We start from the raw sequence: 25,429 nt of genomic DNA, 5'->3' as shown, positions 1-25,429 counted from the left end.
AAGTTGAATTGTTGACACTGTGTCGTTATTTTCTGTTTCATGAGAGTAGATCACAAAAACACTTCAATTGGTGCAATATAAATACATTTTAAATACTTTTTAATCTGCCTGTATATATAATACTCCTATTGTGGATTAATTACTGCTTATTTATATTGTTCATTTATATTAATAAGCGTCTCTTGTGTGCACTGCTGCTGTAATCCTCCAATTTCCCCACTGCGGGACTAATAAAGGATTTATTTATTTTTAAGTTTGTGTACAATCTCAGTTAATTTACTAAAAGGTTTTCTGCCATTAATTAATAAACGGATAGCTTAGCCTTTAGCCTCCTGCAGCCACATTAGCAGGTTTTGAATCCTATAGGAACTCAGTGCAGAGCCGCCGGTGGCCTGCAGGAGGCGCTGCAGCTCACGTTTACCTGAACACTGGGAAACATTCAACACACAAAAACACACAAGTCTGAACACGGAGTCACAACAGAGACCCGCAGTGAGAGGAAACAGAGAATACTTTCAGCGTGACGTCATGCCACGATGAATGAAAACGTCTCAGCTCCAGTGGAAACTTCTGTTCTTTGTTTTCATCACAAAACAGCAGCGAAAATTGAGGAAGAAACGAGGATGAGTTTACGTTACTGGACTTCCCGCTGTTTAACTGACGCGCACGCGCTGCTTCCCAACACACTGGCGCGTGTCCCACAAGTGAGGAGGGGCGTGTCCAGGTGACTCAACCAAGAGGCATTTGCAGGTGTGTGTGTGTGCGTGTAATCAGACGTTTCTACTCCCTGAAACCGGTTCTTTACTGCTCTCTACTGTGTTTTATTCAGTTTGTTCCGTGTTGCTGCTAGCTCCCCGCTGTAACAAGCTAGCGCTGCTGCTAGCTCCCCGGCTGTAACAAGCTAGCGCTGCTGCTAGCTCCCGGCTGTAGCTAGCTAGCGCTGCTGCTAGCTCCCCGGCTGTAACAAGCTAGCGCTGCTGCTAGCTCCCGGCTGTAGCTAGCTAGCTAGCGGCGTCCAGCTGATCCCGCTACCGTTGGTGGTTATCAGGGAGCTAGCAGAGAGCTAGCAGCACAGCAGCCAGCTGGCTACAGCGGGGAGCTAACGGGAACAACTACCCGACTTTTACGGTAGTCAGTTAACGGTTGATGTTGGCGCTGTGGAAGGATCAAAAGTATTTTATAACCTGGCACAAAATATATGAATTCAAGCACTTTCAATGACTATTTAAAGTCTTTTTTCAAATACTTTTCCAGGCCATCACTGACAGATGCAGTGTCGGCTTACGTTGAGTTTCCAGAATTGCATTGTGGGATTTTTGTTGATAGAACTGTACATGTTTTGTTAGATTTTAAGACTTTATATTTATATTTTACACTTTCAGACACTCAAAACAATAATGAGCGTTGATAAAGTTAAACTGAGTAGTTTTAGTCACACATTTTTATTTTACATGGATTTCTGAGATTTAAAAACTCTAAAATGAAACGAGCTATCGGTTTTTATTCTTGAACTTAAAAGTTAACACTTCAAAATTGACTAATTTAACCAAATCTCCTAAATATTAAACACATTCTGTTTCACTGTACCAGAGGTTTGTAATTAAACAGCTTGGTAACATGAAACTGTTTCTTTTGTGCTAATAAGCACATTATTCCTCCATTTTGTAATCGTCCTTTAGTTCAGGAAGGTTTTTACTATCTTTCAGACGTTTCTCCAGTCTGTGAAAAGCTTTTCACACAAAGTCTTCTGGTTCACATGGAAGTGGGATGTTTGGTCTTGTGTGACCTCTGACCTCTTCACCTCTGACCTCTTCACCTCAGTCAGACCGTCATGTTTCATCTTCAACAAGCCGCCTCCTCTTTCTGCCCTTTTCAACTGTTCAACATGAGAACATTGAGCTCTCGCTGGTTCGCTTCTCTGATACTCTGCAGCGTGTTGGCAGCGTGTCCTCAGACGGGAAGACACATGTCAGACCTGTCTCTCTCTCTCTGTTCATTACTGTCTCTCTCTCTCTCTCTCTCTCTGTTCATTACTGTCTCTCTCTCTCTCTCTCTCTCTGTTCATTACTCACTCTCTCTCTCTCTTCCAGCTGCAGAACAAATCCTAACCTTCCCCTCAAAGCTCTGCTAGCCTGCTCTGCTCCACACACACTTCTCTACGATCTGAGACACAAAACACACACACACACACGGCATCATCACACAGCGACACACACACACATCTCCCCTGGAGCTCCTGCAGAACCGGAGGAGGAGAAAAGAGGGAGGAAGAATTTTGGCCTGGAGTCTCTCAGCCGCCTTCAAACTGCTGGTAAAGTAGCGTCCACGTCTGTGTGTCCGTCTCCTGGGCTCCGCCTCCTCCGCCTGTCTTTCTGTCTTTGTGGGGACGGTTTGTAAACAGATGATCTTCAACGAAGGTCCAAAAGAAAACGACGAGGACTTTGTTTTTGTAACTGGTGAACTAGACTACGACTGAATCTGATCCAGATTGTTTGACTTAAAGAGAAGCTGAACGTGTCCTTGCACCTCCTGGTGCTGAGGCATCGCTCCTCAGCTTCCCTCAGAGCGATGAGGACGTTTGAGGAGTGCCACGACAAAACGTGCTCCAACATCTGTGTTTCTGTTTCTAAAATAACTCGGTTTCCACTTTGTGTTGCTTTGGTTTCCTGGTTTAGAGACATTTCTCAATAATCATCTAAACAAATAGACGAAATTCTGAGGGAAAATAATGAGCTTATTCAACGTTGCAGCGCAACTTCCACAAGGGGAACATTTACCAGAACAGAAGTGAGTCAGCTGCATTTCTTTAGATTCATTTGAATATTTAAAAGATGAGATTGAAGGAACGACTATTCTGAGACATGAGACCTGAAGCTTTATGTGTCTCTTGTTGTGTAACAGAATACACACTTCACGTCGCTCCAGAGACTTTATCTGTAGTTCTTCTTCTACTCCTTCTCATTCTTCTCCTCCTCCTTCTTCATCATCATCAAGGGACAAGTTGCTGGAACACTTTCTCTCGCTGCAACGTGTGAACTGTTGCACACAGTTTGCATCCAGGAGGCCGTACAACAGCATCACGGCGAGTAACCGCCATGTTGCTGCTCTGACATGGAGCGGGACAGCCAATATTTATAAATATAAGAGGGAACACGGCAACCAACACGTCCAGAGACTCTGGAGACGAGCACAGTCATTTCTTTAGTGTGTTTTGTTACTGATGAGAAAAACACACACACACACACACACACACACACACACACACACACACACACACACACACACACACACACACACACACACACACAGTTTTAACCTCAGTTAATGAGAAAGACTGAGGGAAAGATTTCCTTAATTCCAAACGGCCTCCAGGTTATTTTTATCCTCCCTGTTGCTGCTGGAAGTCTCTCCGTCTGTTCCTGCTCATCCAGAAACTGAACTGCTGAATACTTTCCGTTTCTCTCCCCTCCCTCCTGTTTTCTTTTCCTCCGACTGCGTTCAGTAGATCTCTCTCTCTCTCTCTCTCTCTCTCTCTCTCTCTCTCTCTCTCTCTCTCTCTCTCTCTCTCTCTCTCTCTCTCTCTCTCTCTCTCTCTCTCTCTCTCTCTCTCTCTCTCTCTCTCTCTCTCTCTCTCTCTCTCTCTCTCTCTCTCTCTTTTCTCGGGTTCCCATTGGTCGATGGGAGGCGAGGAGCTGCAGACTGGAGTTTAGTTTCCATCTCAAAGAGAACGTGAATATTAATGTGAATGTTGGAGAGAGAGAGAGTGTGTGCATGTGTGTGTGTGGGCGGATACTTCTCATCATGTTTAAAATATGCTGCTCTGAAAAAACTTCATGGGAGCAGATTTTGGATGCAAACTAGTTCATTGTTGTTTAACATTGTTAAAATCACAAAGGGTTCAAACTCTGTAAATACTCAAATAATCCATTTGCACTTGTATTTGATCAAATCTTCCTACTCACCATGTTTCATAATCTCTACCCTTAACATCTCATTTAGTTTGAGTGTTTAACTCTTTAATGTTCTGGATAAACTCAAGACAATAAAACGCTCATCTTCATTTTAGAGTCGTGTGTTTGAGTCCAGCTGAAGAACCAAAATACTTAAAGAGGCTTTTCTTTCAGCCCGAGAGTCTCCTCCTCCTGAGATAAATATCTCTCTTTTCTTAAGAGTCGAGCTTTACGATTCAACACAACAGCTCCCAACATGCACTGGGGCAGAGCCCCATTTTATTATTGTTATTGAGGCCGATAGAGAGAACCAGTTGAATCTGCTGCAACTATCAGGTGTGTGAAGGTGTGTGCTTTAATAATGACAGGACTGCTGTGTGTACCGAAGACTAGTCATTACACACACACACACACACACACACACACACACACACACACACACACACACACACACACACACACACACACACACACACACACACACACACACACACACACACACACACACACACACGGAACCGGCCATTAGGACCCCAGCAGAAAGCTATATGAAGGCCGGCTGCAGCACTGAAAGCTTCTTTTTGTCCAGGAAGCTGCTGCAGGTAAAAAAAACCTTCGTCTTAATTATCCGTCTGTTTGGTCTTCCAGATATTTTAGATCGTTGCATTTCAAAATGTGTGGATAAAACGTTGTTTCTCCTCACGATTTGATGTTCAGATTGAGGGTTGACAGTTGAGAGAAGACTGAGAAGTGAGTGAGGAGAAAGAGAGGTGGAGAGCAGTCTGGACTCGAACCCCCGGCTGTCAGTGAACCTTCTCAAGTTGTGATTTACAACCACTCTGTTGGGAGAATTCACAGTTTTATATTTTCCTTTTTGTCCTCGTTATATCTCATTAACCAGCTGGGTTCTGAACCCATTTGGGTTTTTTTGGGGTTTGGAACAAAACGTCTTCAGCGCATCAGAAGTTTTGAGGATTGGGAAATTTGAGATCTAATGAAGGAAAAGTGTTTTGTAGAAAGATGTTTGTGTTTCTCAAAGTAAGACTTTGGTATCACTGTCTAGAGATACTATCAAGAGATACGAGATACTATCTTAGAGAAAGTATCTCTAGAGATACTATCTAGAGACACTATCTAAAGATACCTTCTAGAGACACTATCTAGAGATACTATCTAGAGATACCTGCTAGAGACACTATCTAGAGACACTATCTAGAGATACTATCTAGAGATACCTGCTAGAGACACTATCTAGAGATACTATCTAGAGATACTATCTAGAGATACCTGCTAGAGACACTATCTAGAGATACTATCTAGAGATACTATCTAGAGATACCTGCTAGAGATACTATCTAGAGATACCTGCTAGAGACACTATCTAGAGACACTATCTAGAGATACTATCTAGAGATACCTGCTAGAGACACTATCTAGAGATACTATCTAAAGATACCTGCTAGAGACACTATCTAGAGACACTATCTAGAGACACTATCTAGAGATACCTGCTAGAGACACTATCTAGAGATAGCATCTAGAGGTAGCATCCATGGTGAGGATCTCTAGGAGTCAAAGCTTTCCTGTATAAAAGCTGAGCCGGCTCTCATCTCCCTGCAGCGATGAGGTGGTGGCTGGTGGCGGCCAGTTTGTGGCTGCTGGTGGTCGTGACCGCCTCCAACGCCTCCAACGCTCAGGCCGGGAACAAACCTCGCAACCAGGACCGAGACGCCCGCCGGGGGAAGAGGAAGAGGGACGGACAAGGTGAGGAAGACGCTACCTGGGATTCAGCCGTTTGGGCTTTGAATAAGAACGGGGATTAAGTTCCTATCCCGTCCGCCTGCATTGACATGAGCATGCGCTGCAGGTCCTTCGCGGGCCAGAGCGGGGCGCTCCAGGCCTCTCAACATCAGACTGGGTCACGGCGTGCCGGCGGAGCCTGGAGACGACCAAGGAAACGCTCTGATCATGAAGTCCTATAAGAAACTACAAGAACCGCACTCCAGCTACAGCGTTATCCCAGGTCAGTGAGACCAGAAACAAATCAAGTTAACGAGACCAGTAACTCAACCTTTAACCCAGGTTAGTGAGACGACTCCAGATCTTCCTGAAGTGTGTATTGGGGCATCACTCAAATTATCGTTTTCATTGCCTGTATCTATATATATTGTTTGTTAATCATTGAGTTTATAAAATATAGCGATGTCCTTCGCAGTCCCAGATGACATCTGTTGACTGACTAAGAGTCCAAAACCCAAACTTTAAATCTACAGTTCATAAAACAGACTCATCCAGCTTCCTGTCAGACATTTGAAACAGAGCGTTGGAGCTGATGTGAGCAGATTAACGTTACACCCGGTATAAAAGAAAATGTTAAAAAATAATCCTGCAAAAGCCTGGTTTTAGTTTAGAAAAGAAGTGGATTCAAACTGGATCTGCGCCATCTGTCAGTCACCATGAAGACGACGCTGTCGAATAAATACTATTTTAGAAAAACTAAAAAAGCTATTTAAGAGAAGCAGACGAGTCAACAAGAAGAAGTAACAGCTGCGATCACAATGACGTTACAGAACAAAGCTGTTCTGTAAAGCCTGCTGGGTTTTAATGATTATAGCAGTGAATTTAGACCCAAGTCAAGCTAACGCTAGCTAACAATGTGCTAACATACTTTGCTAATGTTAGCGCACATGGTTTTTACGTAGAAATGCATCTTCTAACCTCTCCGGGTAGGGAACACCACCAGGACACAACGTGTAAGCGTGAAAATAAAGACAATCTGAATCCATATAATCCATATAATCCTGATAATCGATGACATTTGAAGACAACAAATGAACCTCCTGTGAGAACAGGCCTCATGGTGAAGCTAACTTTTATTACGGCTCATGAACAGAAGGGAAAACCGTCTGTGGGAAAAGAGCTGAAGAGAAAACAAATCCCACACAGAGACGAGGACCTCAAAGGCCTCAGTTTGAAACCACGAAGCCGCAGCGTCAGCGTTGTGTAATTAGAAGGGACGGCGGCGCTGGTGGCCGTCTCTCGTCAGGAGCTGCAGGGCGACTCTGTTTTCGGTTCTGTTGTTTTTGTTCCGCTGTCGTTTGGGATGTGAGAACACGCCTCGTGAGCAGATTGGATGTCAACAGACGACGTGACAGCGAACCGTCTGTCAACGTTACAGGACTCGAGTGTGAGAGTTAAGACGAGATGTTGCTTTAGTAGTTTCACTAGATGGAGATGCAACGTCTCCTTCCAACCTCTGAGGGTTCGAATACCACGATGACGCCACGTGGAGGATGAACAAAGACGGCTGCAGAACAAGTTGCTCTGCGCTCGTGTTGAGCGTGTTTCCATCGTGTCGACCAGAAGAGTCAAACTCACTTTAGTTAACGGGACAAAAGTTAAAAGTTAAGGGGACCAGCGAACTATTATTAACACCATGAATGAATACGGCCAGTTGACAATTCATCTTTAATAATATCAGCGCTCCCGTCAATCGTTTTATTTTTTTTGTAATTTTTTTTAAGTTAAAATTTAAAAACATTAATACATAAAAAAAAACATTTTCTTTTTAAAAAATTTTTTTTTTAGTTAGAATTTAAACAGATTTTTTAATTTAAAAAAAAAGTTTACATTTTTTATTTTGAAAAATAATTTCTATTTTTTTTTAGTTTAATTTTATTTATGTTTTTAGTTAAAATTTTAACTAAAAAAAGAAAAAAAAAGTAATTTTAACAGTTATCCGGTGGGCCGGACTGGACCCCCTGGTGGGCCGGTTCCGGCCCGCGGGCCGTATGTTTGACACCCCTGGTTTCGACCTCTCTGAAAACTCTGAGACAGACACACTTTAAAAAGTGACCTTGGAGCCTCTCACTCAATCACCCTTCACTTCTTTCTTCTTTTAGGTTACATTAATATCACACACGACGGTCGGCATCTGACCAGTAGTCCAAAACGCAAAAAAAGAAAAATTATTGGGTGTATTTGCTCGGAAACTGATTGTTCACACGGTTGACAATACATTTTTGTCCATCGCTGAATCCACTAACTGTTTCTCTGCTGGTGAAACACATGAAGATATTCAGTGGCCACCAGAGAGAAACATGGTGCTGCAGCAGTCTGACGGCCGCCGTGTCATTTCAACAAAACCCTTCAATTCACCAGACAATGAACACATTCAAGGACGACGGGGAGATCACATTGTACGCAGAAAAGAAAAGCTGTAAAGTATGTGTGCTGCGGCAGAGATGACAGGGTGACGGTGTCACTGCTCTCAGAGATGGAGAGACAGTATTTAAGAGAAATAACCTGAGCCTCTTAACTACCTGTGCTTCTCTGGCCGTCACAAAGAGCATGCCATTAGGACGGATAGATGACAGACGGGACGGACTCACAATACACACAAAGAGCCCCTGGGAGCTGCATCATAGTGGTTTACTGGCTCTTCCCCTGACTCACTGCTCCGTCCCCGTCCGGGGTCGGATGTTGAAGGGTGGAGTTGATGCGGCGGGAGGAGCGGAGCGGCTACAAATCACTGCTTTGTCTGGTTCTGATGGTAAAGTACAGGCTGTAGATTCCACCAGACGCACACAGCAATTACTGCTGCTGTTTGAGTCGTCGTACGAACCACAAATTAATCCCAATACTTGTGTTTATTGTATGTATTTGTTCAGCAAAGTCTTGGGAAAAAAATGTATATCTGCAAAAAAAAAAATCACTTTTAAAAGATGTTTTGATGGTAACTATGAACATCCAGCATGATATGAGCCAGTTTCCCCAAAAAAGCCTCCTGGAGCGTCAATAAGACACCTTTTTGAAAATATTAGGACCTAAAGAATCAGAATCTGCAACAAAAATCACAATAAAACAAAGACTTGTCCAGTTAGGAAGAAGTTTCAGTCAAAAAAACTGTGTCGTTCGGTTCCAAAAATGGAAAAATTATGTATTTAATGCCAAAAGATTGTCTGAATGGGGCATGCTGGGACTTAAAATGGGCGCAGGAAGGATTTTAGCGCACGGTTTCTAAAAGGTTGAAGCTCAATTATGTTATATGTTCTATTTAAGTCCCAGCATATATTAACGGCACATGCACTTTAATCCACTTATTTCTGATGTTTTTAAATGTCTGTTTGTTTTAAATGTTTGTCTTTGCCGTGGGAGCAGCTTAAACTGTTGTCTTTTGACAAGTATTCAATTCAATCAATTATATATACACATATAAAACAATGCTATACATAGTATACCATAAAGGTGTTGCTCTGTTGTTTCAGGTAAGCAGGGCCAGTGTGAGTACCGGGGCCTCACCATGTTCCACCAGGCCGTCTGGTCCCCAGAGCCCTGTGTGACGTGTCTGTGCACCGGCGGGCGGGTGCTCTGTGACGAGATCACCTGTCCCACAATGCATTGCCACTTCCCCTTCACGCCCGCTGGGGAGTGCTGCCCCGTCTGCATGGAGTCAGGTAGCAACACAACATGTGGCAACGCCATGGTGCAACATCCAGAGGCAACGGAGACGAGCAACGGTTTCTGGGCAACAGGATCAAAGTTTGAAAGGTTCCAGGCTTCACTGGAACAACAACTAGTTCTATTCGTTTCTATTATTGCCTTTCTATGATTCATTTGATGTGGAATTAAACTCTTCACACGTCTCCTGCAATAATTTAAATGAAGCCGTTTCCATCTCCGAGGCCTCTGCATGTTGCTTCCTGTTCCCGTCATGGCTTTAAAAAAAAAAAATGTGTTGTGCACATTTTTGTGTTGGTTTAAGACACATGTTGTGAGAGTTTTAACAGGTGTGTGTATTGGGAGATACCACATGTTGGTTTAACATGTCCAGTGTTGGTTCCACCTTTACTGTCAATTCAATCTCCTCAAAATGAAAACTCTGAATCCACAGCGAATATATATATATATATATATATATATATATATATATATATATATATATATATATATATATATATATATATATATATAATATAATATAAATAAGCCATTTTGTCTGTTGAATTATCACCGTTCTCGATAAATACAGCAATAAAATGACTGCGGAAACATGTACACATGTGTACAAGTACACTGTTTGACAACTGTGTGGAGTTAACTGTGAAGGGAAAAACACTGAAAGCTGTTTTATACTCATAAATATACTCAGTCTGTTCATTTAAACCCAACATATCTGTTGTTGTAGGTTAAAACAGTAAAAGTTTGACAAATAATGACGCAACCGTACAAATTCTTAATTCTTACGGATTCAACACAGTCAGACGTTTGTTCTTTCTGTTCCAGGCTGGATGTCTGTTGGTTTCATGAGCGTAAAACAGCCCGAAGTGTCAGACGAGTGAGCTGAAGTTGGTCTAACTCAGCGGTTCTCAAACTGTTTCTGTCTCCACTTTGAGGAAGCAAAATGTTCCACCGCCCCAACAACATGGAACAAAATGGTCCAACTTGTTGAGACTCCTCCATCTTTGCTTTTTTAATGAAGAGATTAAAGAAAATGTAAATCCCTTTCAAGTGAACCAGATTGCTCCATCTGACAACAACTAACAACATGAGCAATCACTTTGTTAAAACAATGCAAATAAAGTTATATATGTGAGAAAAATAACTCATATTTGTCATAAAGATGAACAAGGAAGCCGGTTGGATTACTGTTGAAGTGTCCTTGAGCAAGGCACTGAAGCCCCAGAGCTTCACAGCAGCACAAAGCTGCTTCATTACTGAGAATGATGACATGCAGAGAATAATCCCCCCACTGTGGGATTAATAAAGTGTATGGAAGCCCATTTCTGTCACACACAAAAAATTAGGACCAAAAAAAAAAAAGACAAAAAAAAGAATCAACTTTTTTCAAGTCAACGAAAAAAAATGTTGTGGTAATTTTATATATATATATATATATATATATATATATATATATATATATATATATATATATATATATATATATATATATGGTCTTAATTTAAATTTTTTTAGTCCTAATTTTTTTTTGTGCGAAAATGCGCTTCCATATTAAAGGATTTAAAATAAATATATATATTTTTTAAGAATCTGCATCTTTCCTGCGCCCCACCTGTAATACCTCCGCGCCCCACTAGAGGGTCGCGCCCCACAGTTTGAGAACCGCTGGTCTTAATGATTGAATATGAATCCAGTGCCAACTGGCGGACACAAGAAGACCAACTCCTCCGTCTGTGGGCCAAGTAGAAGCAGTTTGATGGGATCTGGTTCAGACCGGTCTGTAGCTGCAACCAGACGGACTCGAGCCGCCGGTCACTAACACACAGCCGTCTGTCTGTCCACCTCTCGTCTGTCTGTGTCTTCTCTTTTAGTTTCCTTTATTTCCTCCTCTCCTCTTTCTATCCCTTCCTTCCTTCCTTCTTTCTGTCCCCGTCAACTCTTTTCTTTCCTTTCCTCTTGACCGCCCTCCTGCCCTCTGATTGGCTGCCACCCTGCACCCACCCAAGACCCCGACCTCGGCCTTGACCTTTCTGGTGACTCCCCAGTTCCCAACGACCCCGGCGAGGCGGCGGCGGCGGCGACGCCTCCGCTGACCCAGGAGGAGATCCAGCGCATCCTCTGGCGGGAGGAAGAGGAGCACCGCGAGGAGGAGGAGCGCCTGAGGAAGAAGGACGAGGCGAGGAAGACGAGGAGGAGGCAGAGGAAGGAGCAGGCGGAGAAACAAAGGAAGATAGTGGAGGGGAAGAGGAGAGCTGAGGAGGAGGCGCTGAGGCTGCAGGTGGAGAAGGAGGAGAGGGAGTGGAAGAGGCACGTGGAGGAGGAGGAGAAGAGGAGGAGACAGGACGAGGCCGACAGGAGGCAGAAGGAGGCAGCGGAGAGAGAGGCGAGGGAGAAGGAGAGGAAGCTGGAGGAGGAACGGTGGAGACGGGAGGAGATGCTGAGGGAGGAGCTGCTGGCTCTGGTGGAAGAGGAGGAAGAGGAGAAGAAGAGGGTACAGGAGGTGTGGCTGAGAGGAGACGTGTTTGAGATGCCACCACAAGAACCCGAAGAACCAGAGGAACCAGACCTCCTCCCTGCTCCCATACCACAACCTCCTGCTGCGACGGAGGAGGAGCTGAAGGACACGGGAGCAGGCGTAGAGGAGGTGGAGGAGTGGGAGGAGGTGTGGGAGGAGGAGAGGGAGGAGGTGGTGGAGGACAGGAGAGTCCTTCCTCCAGGATGTGAGATCTCCGACGTCACGCTGACGTGCGATAACGCCAAACTCACGTACTTCCCTCCTCTGTCCATCCAAGAGCTCAAGTCTCTCAGTCTGGAGGGTGAGCACGAGGACACACACACACACACACACACACACACACACACACACACACACACACACACACACACACACACACACACACACACAGTAGAAGCACGTTGGCTTCTACTGAAGATGTAAATCTAAAAAAAAACGACTCCTTATCGTAAACTCTATTGTTTTTTTTGGTTTCATAAAGCTTCAGTAATTTTCTAAACCTGCTGATCACTGTAGTTTTTTTTTTTTTTTGAACAATCGCTACTCAAAACAGGATGTTGGCTATAGAATGAGTAACCAAAATCAAACTTTTGTACATTTTCAGATACAATAATTTAAAGTAAAGTTGTAGATTTTAACTTCCAGAAACTGATCAGCTGATGTTTCACCGCAGAAGAAGCTTCACTTCACTTATGAAGGTCCATCTTTGACCTTGAAAATGATCTTCGGCTACGTTAAGCTTCTGCTGTTAGCTCGTTGCAAACCGCACAGCAGGAATGTTAACACAACCTGCTGCTGGCGACGTCACACAAACTTTGCAACGCGACGATGAAAACCGGCTAAAAGTGTGAAGCTGCCGTCTGTATTTTCTGTCCATGAGCGAGGAGAGACAACATACTGAGTACAAGTGGAGTCAGCTCAGCAAATAAATGATTTGAACCCAAAACGTTGGAGAACAAGTGATGCAACTGAATGAACCCCGTAGTGAACCTGCACGAGCTTCCTGACTGAAACTCTTCTGGCCTGCAGGCAACGACATCAGCAGCATCCCAGCAGACGCCTTCAACGGCATCCCAAACCTGGAGTGGATCAACCTCAAGAAGAACAAACTCGTCTCAAGCGGCGTTGACGCCAAAGCCTTCAAAGTAAGACGCCAAACCACGGTGGCCCTTCAGAATAAAACTTTTTTTCCTCCCTAGTCGTCTGCCTCGCTCTCGGTTCTTGTTATTCTCTCGAGGCGACGGACGTGTGAAAGTAAAGTACTGCAATCAACCAGCGGGGGAATAAATATGGGAGAATATTATCAGACCTCAAAGGTGTCGAATAGATCAAGACCAGTAATAAATAACACAAATGATACTGATTTAAAAAATATGTTCATGCAAAACTGCAGAAATTAGATTGTTTTTAAATAGGCGTTTTTAAAAAGGGTGCTTCCAACTTCCCAGTATCACCAGTACTGTGTGTGTGTGTGTGTGTGTGTGTGTGTGTGTGTGTGTGTGTGTGTGTGTCAGGGTCTGAAGATGCTGAGCCGTCTCTACTTGGACGGGAACCTTCTGGAGGCCGTGCCCGCTGACCTCCCCCCGACCCTGCAGGAGCTGAAGATCAGCGAGAACCGACTGAGGAGAATCGACGAGAACAGCTTCCGAGGTGAGCGCCGCAGTTTCCCATAATGCACCTCTCCTCCCGTACCGGGGCCGGCGGTCGACGACCGCTGAGCGTTCGTAGACTTTCTGAAGCCATGAAGTGGAGTTTACTCTCCGTATGCAAACATTCGGTGATACAGAACAGAACGAACGCCACAAAAGGATCAAAGACGGAGCCGGAGACATTAACCAGATCACACAAAGACTTTCATGTGGCAGCTCACTAACATTTAGTTGGCTGACGCTTTCAACCGAAGCAACTTCCATTTTTGCTCTAAACACCGTAAACACAGCAATGGGGAGCCATTCAGGGTTAAGTGTCTTGCTCAAGGACACAATGCTTGAGCAAACTCTCTTTGATCGTCAGACTTTTACTTCTTCTTCTTCTCCGATGAGCACAAACCATTGTTTGTATTACATCGTTCACAAACAATCTTTCCCGGCCCTCGTCGGTGATGTAAACCTTCGCTTTGCCCCTGAGATCACGAGTAGACGTCTTCATTGTTCCTTCTGATGAACTCTAATGTTTCACAGTTGTGTTAGAAATGTACGTCGCACGCAGTGAAATGAGAATTTGCTGATCTGTTGCCGTTACAGAAACGTTTATCTGCTGTTGTGTTGTTGTATCTTTAAGGTCTGAGCAGCCTGATGATTCTGGAGTTGGAGGGAAACCTGCTGAGTGAAGGGAACGTCGATCCTAAGGCCTTCGCTCCCCTCCTGCAGCTCTCCTACCTCAGACTGGGCAAAAACCACTTCCGCACCGTCCCACAGGGCCTCCCCAGTTCACTGCTGGTATGAAGCAACATCTGATTACATAACGAGTGCGTCGCTCCAGCTCTTACATTTTTATTCCCATCTCTGGGAAACCTCACGGAGACAGACTTTTGACTTCCTTCATGAAAGTCCAAAGTGTTCGGGTATTATTTAAAAAAAAAAAAAGGAATAGCCAACTTATGTAACGGTGCTCATAGAGAACTGAGCCTGGTTCAATAAGTTTGTACTCTTTGTGGAAACAGTCACATTGCCTTCGTCCTTCTGAGCAGCTGCAGTCAGTCACTTAGGAATCAGGAGTCAGGAATTTAGATCTGTTGATGCTTCAGTATTTTTTTCTCCCGCTCTGATGTTTAAACCTCCTCCACTGAGTAAACTCTGCTTCTACCTGTGGGAAACCAGGCCACCACTTGACTTGTAATTACGGCCTCTGGTTAACCACAAACACTGCAAACACTGGCGGCCTGCTGCTGCTTTACATCGACCTTAAAAAGTCTCACGTTATGAACTTAGAGGGGGTTTCTCACACACTCTGCAAAGCCCAAAACCCCGTACATTACATCACTAAATACTACAAACGGCTCCAATTACTTTTAAAGGGTAGATCATGCATGTAACCCGAAAAAGTCCCAACAAACCACAGACTTGTCTGCTAAGATCTCTGAACCAAAAGCACTCAGTTCACACAACAGTTTAATGACAAACTCATAGCTCATTAAAAACTAGGACGCGTTTAACTTCATGGGATCCTACTGTGGCTCCGACACTAAAATCAAGTAACTTTCCACAAGTTACCACCAATCAAAGTGTTTCCCTCTCCGATTCCGTTGATGTCAACCACTCGGTTTCTCTTTTTTCTTCTCCTCCTGTCGTTTTAGGAGCTGTACTTGGAGAACAACCTGATTGAGGAAATCTCAGAGACGGTGTTCAATCAGACCCACAGTCTGAACGTGGTTTCCTTGAGGAACAACCGGCTGGACGAGACCCGGATCGCCCCGCTGGCCTGGATCAACCACAGGTCCGACAGAAGCAGCGCCGCCGCCGTCACGCTGCAATCGCCAGAATTTAAAATCGTCGTATCAGCCGTCACCAATACAGATATTTTTTACTTCACTACCATAACGTCATGTGCTGGTTCCAGCAGAGGGTTTCATCTGCCTTTACACATTACAGCTGGTTTTAAAAAAAGTGGACAGGAACATTTGCTTTGGATGGTTTCTCCATTTTAGTTTCGTATTCCTCCAATCGGCCGCCATCAAATCCCTTCATTTCCTTCCATTTCCTTCCTCCCCTCATCTTCCTCCTCCTTTTGCAGAAATCTGGAGTCCATCGACCTTTCAAACAATGACCTTTACCTGGTTCCGTCGTACCTGCCCAGATCTCTGGTCCACCTGGTGCTGGTGGGGAACAACATAGAGAGAATCCCCGGTAGGTGAAAGTGTGACACCTGGCTGACCAACGTGATACCTCACAGGTGGGAAAAGGTTTTAACTGGTTCACTCTGGATTCTTTATGCGGGTCTCTTAGTTTTCAAAAAGTAAAAAATATATAAAAAGGAAAACTAAAATCTGTACATAAAGTAGCTGCTCGACGCATACAGTACATATAACCTGTACATGTAACCTGTACTGCAGGGAAAAAATGTTCAGCGAGTTTTCATTCTCTCAACGTTTCACCTTCCTTAAAAAAAAAATTAAAAAAAAGGATCCTGGCACTGAATTCGGGTCCTGCTCAGATTACTGATACTGAACAAGTTCCAGGTACTTTCAGGAATCGGCAGCAGGGAGGTCATCGTGAAATGATTTGAGCTGAAGAAGTTTAACCCCATCAAACGCAGGAGCAACCATCTTTTATTGAACTTCTGCATCGGCACAGAGCGGGACAACCAATACCTGAAACCAGAAGAAGCAATAGAGAATCCTCGTCTGCGACTCGTTATCTCGCTGGAGAGAAGCCGGCCAGGGTCACGAAGAGCATCAAACAAGGCTAGAAGACGAGGCCGGAGTGGAGCCAACAAATCTGCAAAGTGTATTCACACACTGGACGCCATCTTAAAGGATCTGACAGGACAGGGAGCCTTTTGTACCTCGCGCTCATGAAAATGTGAAAGAGATCAATAACAATGTTCAGCACACCATCTGTCCCACAACCCTCGACTTCATTCGCTACCAAACAGAGCATTAGCTGAGTTTGTAAAGATATGATTCAATGACAATGACTCCCGGTTTTCCTTCCTACACCTCCACAGGTTACGTCTTCGCCCACATGGAGCCTGGGATCGAGTACCTCTACCTGTCCTACAACAAACTGGACGGGGAGGCCATCGAGCCCGAGTCCTTCTTCGGCTCGTACCAGTCCATGGTGGAACTGTGTCTGGATCACAACCAGCTGGTCTCGGTCCCGTCCGGCATCAACGAGATGACCAACCTGCACTTCCTCAGACTCGACGATAACGCCATCAGGTATGAAGCCGGTGTCGCCAAATACCCATCAGGGTGGACAAGTATTCACGACCTCGCAATACAGCTCGTCTTTCTTGGGTTTGATTTTAAAAACAGAAATATGACGCTGGTTAAGTTTTTGTTTTGTTTATTACCGTTATGTAATCTCTGTTGTGTGCATTGTCTTTGCTTCTATTCTTTCCGTTGTTAGTGTGTAAAGTGCCTTGAGTACCTTCTGACGCGCGATGCAAATTAAATGTAGTATTACTATGACGAATTCATCAAATTACATTCATTAAAACGTATTGATATTAGTCCTCATCCACAACGACTATGTGGGAATATTGTCGGAAAAAAAACATAATTTGAGCCTCACAGAATTAAATTTGATCCTGTTTGTCACGAGATCCCTCTGACCGGTACCTCACTAGATCCCTCTCTCCGGTACCTCAATAGATCCCACTCGCCCGGTACCTCACTAGATCCCACTCGCCCGGTACCTCAATAGATCCCACTCGCCCGGTACCTCAATAGATCCCACTCGCCCGGTACCTCAATAGATCCCACTCGCCCGGTACCTCAATAGATCCCACTCGCCCGGTACCTCACTAGATCCCACTCGCCCGGTACCTCACTAGATCCCACTCGCCCGGTACCTCACTAGATCCCACTCGCCCGGTACCTCACTAGATCCCTCTCGCCCGGTACCTCACTAGATCCCTCTCGCCCGGTACCTCACTAGATCCCTCTCGCCCGGTACCTCACTAGATCCCTCTCGCCCGGTACCTCACTAGATCCCTCTCGCCCGGTACCTCACTAGATCCCTCTCGCCCGGTACCTCACTAGATCCCTCTCGCCCGGTACCTCACTAGATCCCTCTGACCCGGTACCTCACTAGATCCCTCTTACAGTTTACCCAGTTTAATTACTGTAATAACAGCAATTCATATCTATAACAGGTGGGTTGTAGTGTAGATGAAGTTTGGAAAACGTTTCGCTGATTTAATTTATACAATATGTCTCAATATCTGAACAAAACCAAATGGAACATTTAGTTATTTTTAAATTGGAAAGACCTTTGAAGAAAATTTCAGACTTTTGATGTTGGGCTCAGTGATTTGTTTGTTTGACTGATCACATTAATATCAGAGATCTGGGAACCATTTCTGTGATAAAAAACTTGAAGAATGTAGTCATGACATGAAGGAAAAAACTAGAGAAAATAGGACCTCTGTTGTAAGAGAGAGATATTATTCATACTACGCACACAAAACCTCAAAAATTATGCAAACAGAAAACAATGAAACCAGGTGGTTTAAGGGGAAAAAGACCAATGACAGAGACTCCCACAGCAGAGCCGGCCAGACGACTGAGTCACTCGCTTCTTCCCACCAGACGATGTCAGAGCTGAACATTCACTTAACGAAGCGTCGTCCTGACGACAAGAAACACAACAAGTGGATGTCTGTTTCCACCTGAGAGTCACCCTGAATCACCTCATGACTCCTCTCAGGTCCATCCACGAACCACACACACCGAGTCCGGCCTGTAGCCTGGTTTCATAAGAAAAGTTGACATTTTAAAACACATTCCCAACTATTTAAACTCCAGAGCGTGCTAACCGTTTTATAGAAAATAAAAGGTGACCTTTAACTAAACCAGCATTTCAGTGTCATATTGTCTTTAAAACTCATTTTGGTGATATACATCCAACTATAAAATCCCAACAAGATCTGTTTGACATGATTGCCAGCACATAAAAAATAAAAAAAATAGTCCCTAGGATGCTTCCTTGAGGAACTCCACAATCAGTATCAGATAAGATAAAAAAAAAAGCTTAACTGATAACGAATGTTGAGAATATGAAACATTTTTAGGATACAAATGAAAAGTCTGTTTCTGATTTTACAATTAATTCGTTACAGCTGCAGTCTTGTAAGGGACTGAATAAATCACATTGAAAAGAACATTTTGAGCAAAAAAAACCAACCTCATTGCATTGTTTCAATTGTTAAGATTTGGCTGCTTTGTGTGATAAAAGTACACAGAATATCTTTGGATTGTGGACAGTTGGCGAGCATAACGTGCAACCTGAAGACATCGCGGAGGGCTTTAGGAAACTGTGACGGCGTTTCAAAATTACTTTTTGACGTTTTATAGACCCAATAAAAATTCTCTACTTAAGCTGCATCTAACTGCATCCTGATCCCCGTCTTTCAGGAGCGTCCGTGACGAAAGCATCTGCGACCCAAACCACAGCGGGGACTCGACCCTGGTGGCCGTGAGGCTGGAAAACAACTACATGGACCCCAAGAAGGTCTCGCCGACGGCCTTCTCCTGCGTACGCTCCTCCTCCAGTGTGGTCTTAAAACCACAGAAAACTACAAAATGACAACGAAACGCACCGATTTTGATGTGCAAAGAGAAGTGACAGCATTCAATACGTTGCCCTCCTCTACTAGCTGCCTCTGATGCTGTATGTTATTGAAAAGAGACCCACAATAATAGGATTTTGATTAGAAAAAAAGGCAATCACATGATATAGAAGGTTTAAAATTGAAACACAGCTGCCTCATTGTAATGTTTTGCTCCCATCCCGTTCATATCTTTGGACTAAACCTCTCTACGTGTTGCACAGAAAGGAGGTTTTCTTCTTCTTGGGCCCTAACACACACAGTTTTAGGTCTGGTGTGTTTGCTTTGCAGCGTTTCCTGGCCCACCTTAACCTGAAGATGACAGAACACCTTCAGACATCAGAATCAAACACATCTGTCTCCTTTAGTAAAAATGTTAAGCCCTTTTTCAATGGAAAGAACTGCTGCCCCCCTTACACAGTAAAACGCAAACGCTCATAAAGAAAATGGAAGGAATTCGGTGAAATGAGACCGCAGGCCCAACAACATTATTTTTAACGACCTCGCCACCTTCATGTTCCACTTCTCAGCCGTTCCTTCCAATGCCGTTCTCTTCATGGAGTCTCCAACATGGAAAGGAGTAGCGTGATCACGATGCGTGACACATCCCCTGAGCTCTTTGTGTTAAAGAGGACGAGCAGTTAAAGGAGCGCTGTTGGAAAAGCTCGTCCCTCTGACAGATAAAAGACAGAAGATATATCGACTGAAGCAGACAGTAACGTCCTCTGGTGCGCTTGAGCCGGATGTCTTCTTGACACAGCAGTGTTTTAGGAATATTAAAGGACGTTATGATTTACAGCGCAGCTTTCTGCCATTGAAGGCCCCTCAACAACAGACAAATCAGGACATAGAGAGTGATGTCGGGCCAAGTTTATATCAATAACAGTAGTAATAACTGTCACATTATTGAACAGGAGACATATTAAATGCAGTTGTTGCGTTTACTCGGTTTCAGCAGGTTTACATGGGTAAAGTTCTGTGGACCATTGGCTCCAGACATGTTTCTTTCCAACAGTAAATTCAACATTTAGAATGAGGTTTTTCACCATACGCCTATGTTTATGCTTCAACTATCAACCCAAGTAACTGGAGTGTCATGTGTTAATAACTCAACATCAGCACTGACTGAATTAAAGAAGGCTTCTGCAGGTTGGGAGAGTAAATCCTTTATGATTGAGCGGGGAGAATGTGGACTAAAAGCTCCTGTAGTACTTACAGATTGTACCGTTGCTTTGACTCAAGCTACAGTGACTTGAAATGTCCATTTACAGTTAAGACCTCTGTTACTTCTGCCCCTCACCTTGCTTTTGGCTGGCCAACATGCATTAACGATATGACAAAATGTGTATTTAATGTGTCAACAATCATATATACTGCAGGTCGACATAATGTTACGATGGAAAATTCAAATAAACTTCACAATGTTGCCTGATCGATGACGTCTCACCTACATTCACTAAGTCCTATGAAAAAAGACATCATGACATGATGATAACAGCTCTGGTGGTCGTGTCAATAAGGAACTCTTGAGGCCGTGAGGGTTCACAAAAGGTGGAGACCGAGCCTGTTTTCACTCTCACGTTGCAGGAAGAAATGACTTGTTTTACCTCACACACCATCTTTTCCTAAACCTAGTCAAAGTGGTGCCAAACGGTCCTGACCAAGCACACGCATGTGAATATTTGTGAATGATGAACGACTCCGGAAGGGATCGCCGTCTCTGAATCAACTCAAAACACATCTGAAGTATCACACTTTATATTCATGAAAATGTATTTTTTTGGACAATTTGTCAGATGCAGAGTGGCTTAAAATGTGCAGCTGGTGTCTGCATCCAAACTGTGTGATGATGGCAGAGCACACACACGGTTCCTCTTGTCGTAGAGGTCAACATCTTGATTACAAGTGTGAGGAACACCTGATGAAGAACTGCATCAGGCTCTTACACAGCTGTCAGACTATTATCTAGTTAACACAACAATGTGGATTCAATCTTCTACTAATATAACTTGACGTTATATGTTTGGACTAATAATAACTTGCCATGATTGTTTAGAGATGTTTGTGGATCGTTAAAGTCCCTACAGTGAATTCTAACTTAAAAATGCGATAGTTGGTGAAATCTTAAAAGCCGTACAGCCAATTAATGCAGAACCAGATGTATTTGAAGTGATGAAAACAGAATCTGAAGGTGACTCAGAGGTCTGGAACGAGGCGTCATGAGCCTCGTGTTTCCATCTGGCTCGCCGTCCAACACCTTGAGGTTTCATTTTTTTTTTTTAAAAGGTTGTTGACACTGAATGCAAATGCTCAACCTGTGAGGAGGAGAAACGACTGAACGCTGGATTTCCCTGAGCCCGTCCACAGTCCAGCACCCCGAGGAGAACAATCCTTTACTTCCCTGTTATCAAGTTAACGCCTCGGGCCTCCAGGGCGAGACGGAGCCGCGACGGCCGGTTAAATGGCCGAGTATTGAATGACCGGTCGTGATGAAATGCGGTAATCTTTGCATCGCATGTCCTCTCCCCTCATGAAATACACATCCAGCGAGAGCTGTAATTATAAGAGCTGAAAAGCCAAGTTTATCATAATATTTTCCTCTGAAAGCCTGAGGTTGAGGATCATTTACTTCAGTAGCAGACAGATGGAAAAGAAAAGCTAAAATGTGAGGAGGACAAAAAACCTCAGCAAAAGAGAACATATTAGACAATTATATGCAGACAATCATAAATCTGAAAAGTAGAAAAGCAATAAAAAAAAACAACAATCAGTAATGTCTGGTCACTTTTTAAGATGTCGTCTCATCGTCCTTCAGATGGAAAACTTTGCACCGACGAGCCAAAGCGCAAAAGATCTCACGGTTTCCTGTTGAAAAGCAAAGTTTCTCCTGGTCTGCCAACGTGAACAGCTGCTGCCTTCATCAGCCTCACAGCTCAAACCCCTGAAGGCATCTGATGGTCACATGACCTCCGCAGTGATCCTCAGGTTGGAGGATCATGACTCAGGTTTTATGTACTCAGCAGATATTTCATCAACAGGTACAAAAGGACCTTGATTCAACAATAACAGGAGGAATTCTTTCAGCACGACTCTGGTTTATGTAACTTTGGAGTTTTGGTCACAAGATGATAGAAATGAAATGTCTATACTTATTTCTTTATGTTTTCTTGACTGAAACTCCTTCCTAACAGGACAAGACTTTGTTTTATTGTGATTGTTTTTGCAGGTTCTGATTCTTTAGGTCCTAATCTTTCCATAAATGTGTCTTATTGACGCTCCAGGAGGCTTTTTTGGTGAATCTGGCTCATATCATGCTGGATGTTCATAGTTACCATCAAACTATCTTTCAAAAGTGATTTTTTTTTACAGATAAACATTTTTTCCCCAAGACTTTGCTGAACAAATAAATACAATAAACACAACTATTGTAATTAATTTTGGGTTCCTACAACGACTCAGACAGAGAAAAAGAGGTCTGGAGACAAAACTGGTTCCACAGTTTTCAACGCGTTAAAGGTTTTACTGCGAAACCACAGATTCATTTTCAATTTAACACCATCTGTATTTACTCTATATTTAATACCATAATCATGTTATAATAATAAAACTGTTTTTATCTTCGCTTCCGGCGACTCACAACAAGTGTCGTCTTAGCTTCCTTTCAGATTCTGCCTGTTGGTTTGAATCCCTTCGCAACGACATCCGTTTGAAAGTTACAGTTTTCTCAGAGGAAATGAGTTCAGACTGCCGGCTCCCAAAATGAGGTTCTTTACAAGAAAGTACTGATTGATGGAAACATCGAGGGCTTGTAGAACGACACCGCGAAAGTTAAATATAAGAATGGACTCAGGTTGTATGGAAGCCCATTTCTGACACAAAAAAAATAAAATAATAATAATAATAATAATAATAATAATAATAATAATGACCAAAAAAAACAATTAGGACCAAAAAAAACAATTAGGACCCCCCCCAAAAAAACGTAAGACCAGAAAAAATAAAAATAAATTAGGACCCCAAAATGTTTTTTTTTTAAAATTACCATAAAAAAAAGGGACTTTTTTTTTCGTTGCCTTTTTTTGTTAACTTGAAAAAAGGCAACGAAAAAAATGCCGCGAAAGTTAAAAAAAAAAAAAAGTAAAAAAATTAAGACCAAAAAAAAAATAAAAAAATTAAGACCCAAAAAATAAAAAATAAAAATAAATGAATAAAAAAATTGCAACTTTTTTTCCCTTGCCTTTTTTTGTTAACTTGAAAAAAGGCAACGAAAAAAAAAATAAATTTTTTTTTGGTCTTTTTTTTTTTTTTGTGTAGCGGAAATGGGCTTCCATAGGTTTGGCTCCCAAGTAAAAAAAAAAAAAAAAAAATATATATATATATATATATATTCATACTTTTGTGACGTTAATATTCTACCAATATTGAAAGCACATTCGGAGCTTATGCAGAATATTCATAGAGCTCGGTGCGTGGACTCGTGGTGGAGGTGAAGGTGGAGGTGAAGGTGGAGGAACACTGGTCTGTTGTGCAGCCCGGCATCGCTCCCAGCAGCAGGTAATACGCAGAGTTGTGACCCCGTCGCAGCTCTAATAAAGTGTTTCCTGGCACCAGAAGCTTCCTGTGGCACCAAAGCAACATCAGCGCTGAGGCAACTTCTCGGCGCCGGCAGCCTGCCAGTTGCCCCGGTGACTCCAGCGCCATTCGAAAAGGCCCAGATGGAGGAAACTCTTCTCAACACAACGCGCTCCGGGCCGCTGCAGAGCCGTCGCGGACCTCTGACGGGTTGGAAAGCGTGACGCTCTGAGAGAGAAGAGACGTCCCGACCGCCTCCCGTCAGGAACGCACAGCGTCTCCATCAGGAAATAATCTCCAGCATTTAATTTGCAGTTTGAATACTGTAATACCGACGATTACGCCATGGATTTCTTGCACTACCACAAACCAATTTCCCTCTCTGGACTATTGAAGCGACCAAATGAAATATTTCTGTGGCAGACCAGTCAGCTGAGAAGTATGAGGTTTTCCTGCAAGATCCTTCAGAAGTGAAGGAAAAAAAAAAGAAAACTAAACATTTCTAAAGGTTGCTTTTTGACTTGTTGGATGAGAGTAATACACAAAAGGATAAACTGCCGGCTTAGTCCTGACATGTAGAACAAAGTCTGTGTCCTCACAGAGTGCACATGAAGCAAGTTTACACCAGCTTCCAATTAGAAAAGTGTTGCTTTCATCCTGAAGTCTGGCTCATAACAGAGGTTTGTGTCAGCAGAGCTACAAGGAACTGTACATTGAGCCTGAGGAGAGACTTTTAGTTAAAGGTACCCGAGAGTAGACTTTTAGTTAAAGGTAACCAAGAGTAGACTTTTAGTTAAAGGTAACCAAGAGTAGACTTTTAGTTAAAGGTAACCAAGAGTAGACTTTTAGTTAAAGGTAACCAAGAGTAGACTTTTAGTTAAAGGTAACCAAGAGTAGACTTTTAGTTAAAGGTAACCAAGAGTAGACTTTTAGTTAAAGGTAACCAAGAGTAGACTTTTAGTTAAAAGGTAACTAAATAGATAGATAATAATCAATAGATAATTCTATAAATAAAATGTCCAATTACAACCCCACGAAACCTGACACAACACAAGTTCCCTCTTAAAAACTAAGTAGATAAGAACAATCTACTTAAGCTCACACATCCTAAAGAAACATCTCTCCATCAGGTAGCAACAACCTTTTTACTTCCTGGTTATGAGCACAGTGACCCCGTCAACACATTGATGATGATGATGAAGATGTCCCTGCCTCACCCTGTGGGGGGTGAACAGTGAATAAGTGTCTTATTGCTTGTAAGTCAGTTTTATGGGAGTTGGAAACTGCAGATAGGAAAAAACAAATGATAAACTTCCTTTTTTATTTATGAATTAGCTTTAAAAACGTGAGCTCGACAGACTTCCTTTTGACGAGATGATCATTTAACCAGATCTCTGATGGATTGGAAAATATTGTTTCCCCGCAAAGAAGCAGCACTGAAAGCAGAACACAGACCGGCTCCCATTTCGGTTTGTCCGGCTGCCAAACCGGGGCATATTTGCACCGTCTGACTCGGCCATAAGTTGCGTCTCAGAAGCGCCGTTCCTGCTCAGCTCAGCAGAAAACACAAGCGCCGAATGGAAAAAGGAAAAGTGTAACGCTTGAACTCCCGAGGGAGCCGGCTCCTGTAAGGTTTATTTTCCATTCTTGGGAGGTATTT

At 43.3% G+C, this 25,429-nt stretch overlaps 2 protein-coding genes across 3 annotated transcripts in view; one reads left to right on the top strand and one right to left on the bottom strand.

Moving 5' to 3' along the window:
* Positions 1-25,429, bottom strand: part of cenpp (centromere protein P) — a 74,076-nt gene that overhangs the window by 1,729 nt on the left and 46,918 nt on the right. The window lies entirely within an intron of this gene.
* Positions 447-20,631, top strand: ecm2 (extracellular matrix protein 2, female organ and adipocyte specific). Of its 2 annotated transcripts, XM_068595935.1 has the most exons (13): positions 447-750; positions 2,091-2,311; positions 5,571-5,714; positions 5,818-5,973; positions 9,218-9,406; positions 11,417-12,226; positions 12,955-13,070; positions 13,440-13,575; positions 14,206-14,363; positions 15,221-15,360; positions 15,658-15,770; positions 16,591-16,804; positions 19,004-20,631. In XM_068595935.1, exons 3-13 carry the CDS (start codon positions 5,573-5,575, stop codon positions 19,173-19,175), a joined length of 2,346 nt encoding a protein of 781 aa, XP_068452036.1. In that variant the 5' UTR covers positions 447-750; positions 2,091-2,311; positions 5,571-5,572; the 3' UTR covers positions 19,176-20,631. The 2 variants fall into 2 exon arrangements, with proteins under 2 accessions (XP_068452036.1, XP_068452038.1); XM_068595937.1 differs by lacking the exon at positions 2,091-2,311.

The sequence above is a fragment of the Clinocottus analis genome, unplaced genomic scaffold (genome assembly GCF_023055335.1).
Source record: "Clinocottus analis isolate CAN_PGR_092001 unplaced genomic scaffold, fCliAna1.0.p SCAF_32, whole genome shotgun sequence".
NCBI classification, from domain to species: Eukaryota; Metazoa; Chordata; class Actinopteri; order Perciformes; family Cottidae; genus Clinocottus; species Clinocottus analis.
The sequence above is the reverse complement of the archived record's forward strand: the minus strand, read 5'-3'. Positions and strand labels throughout refer to the sequence as shown.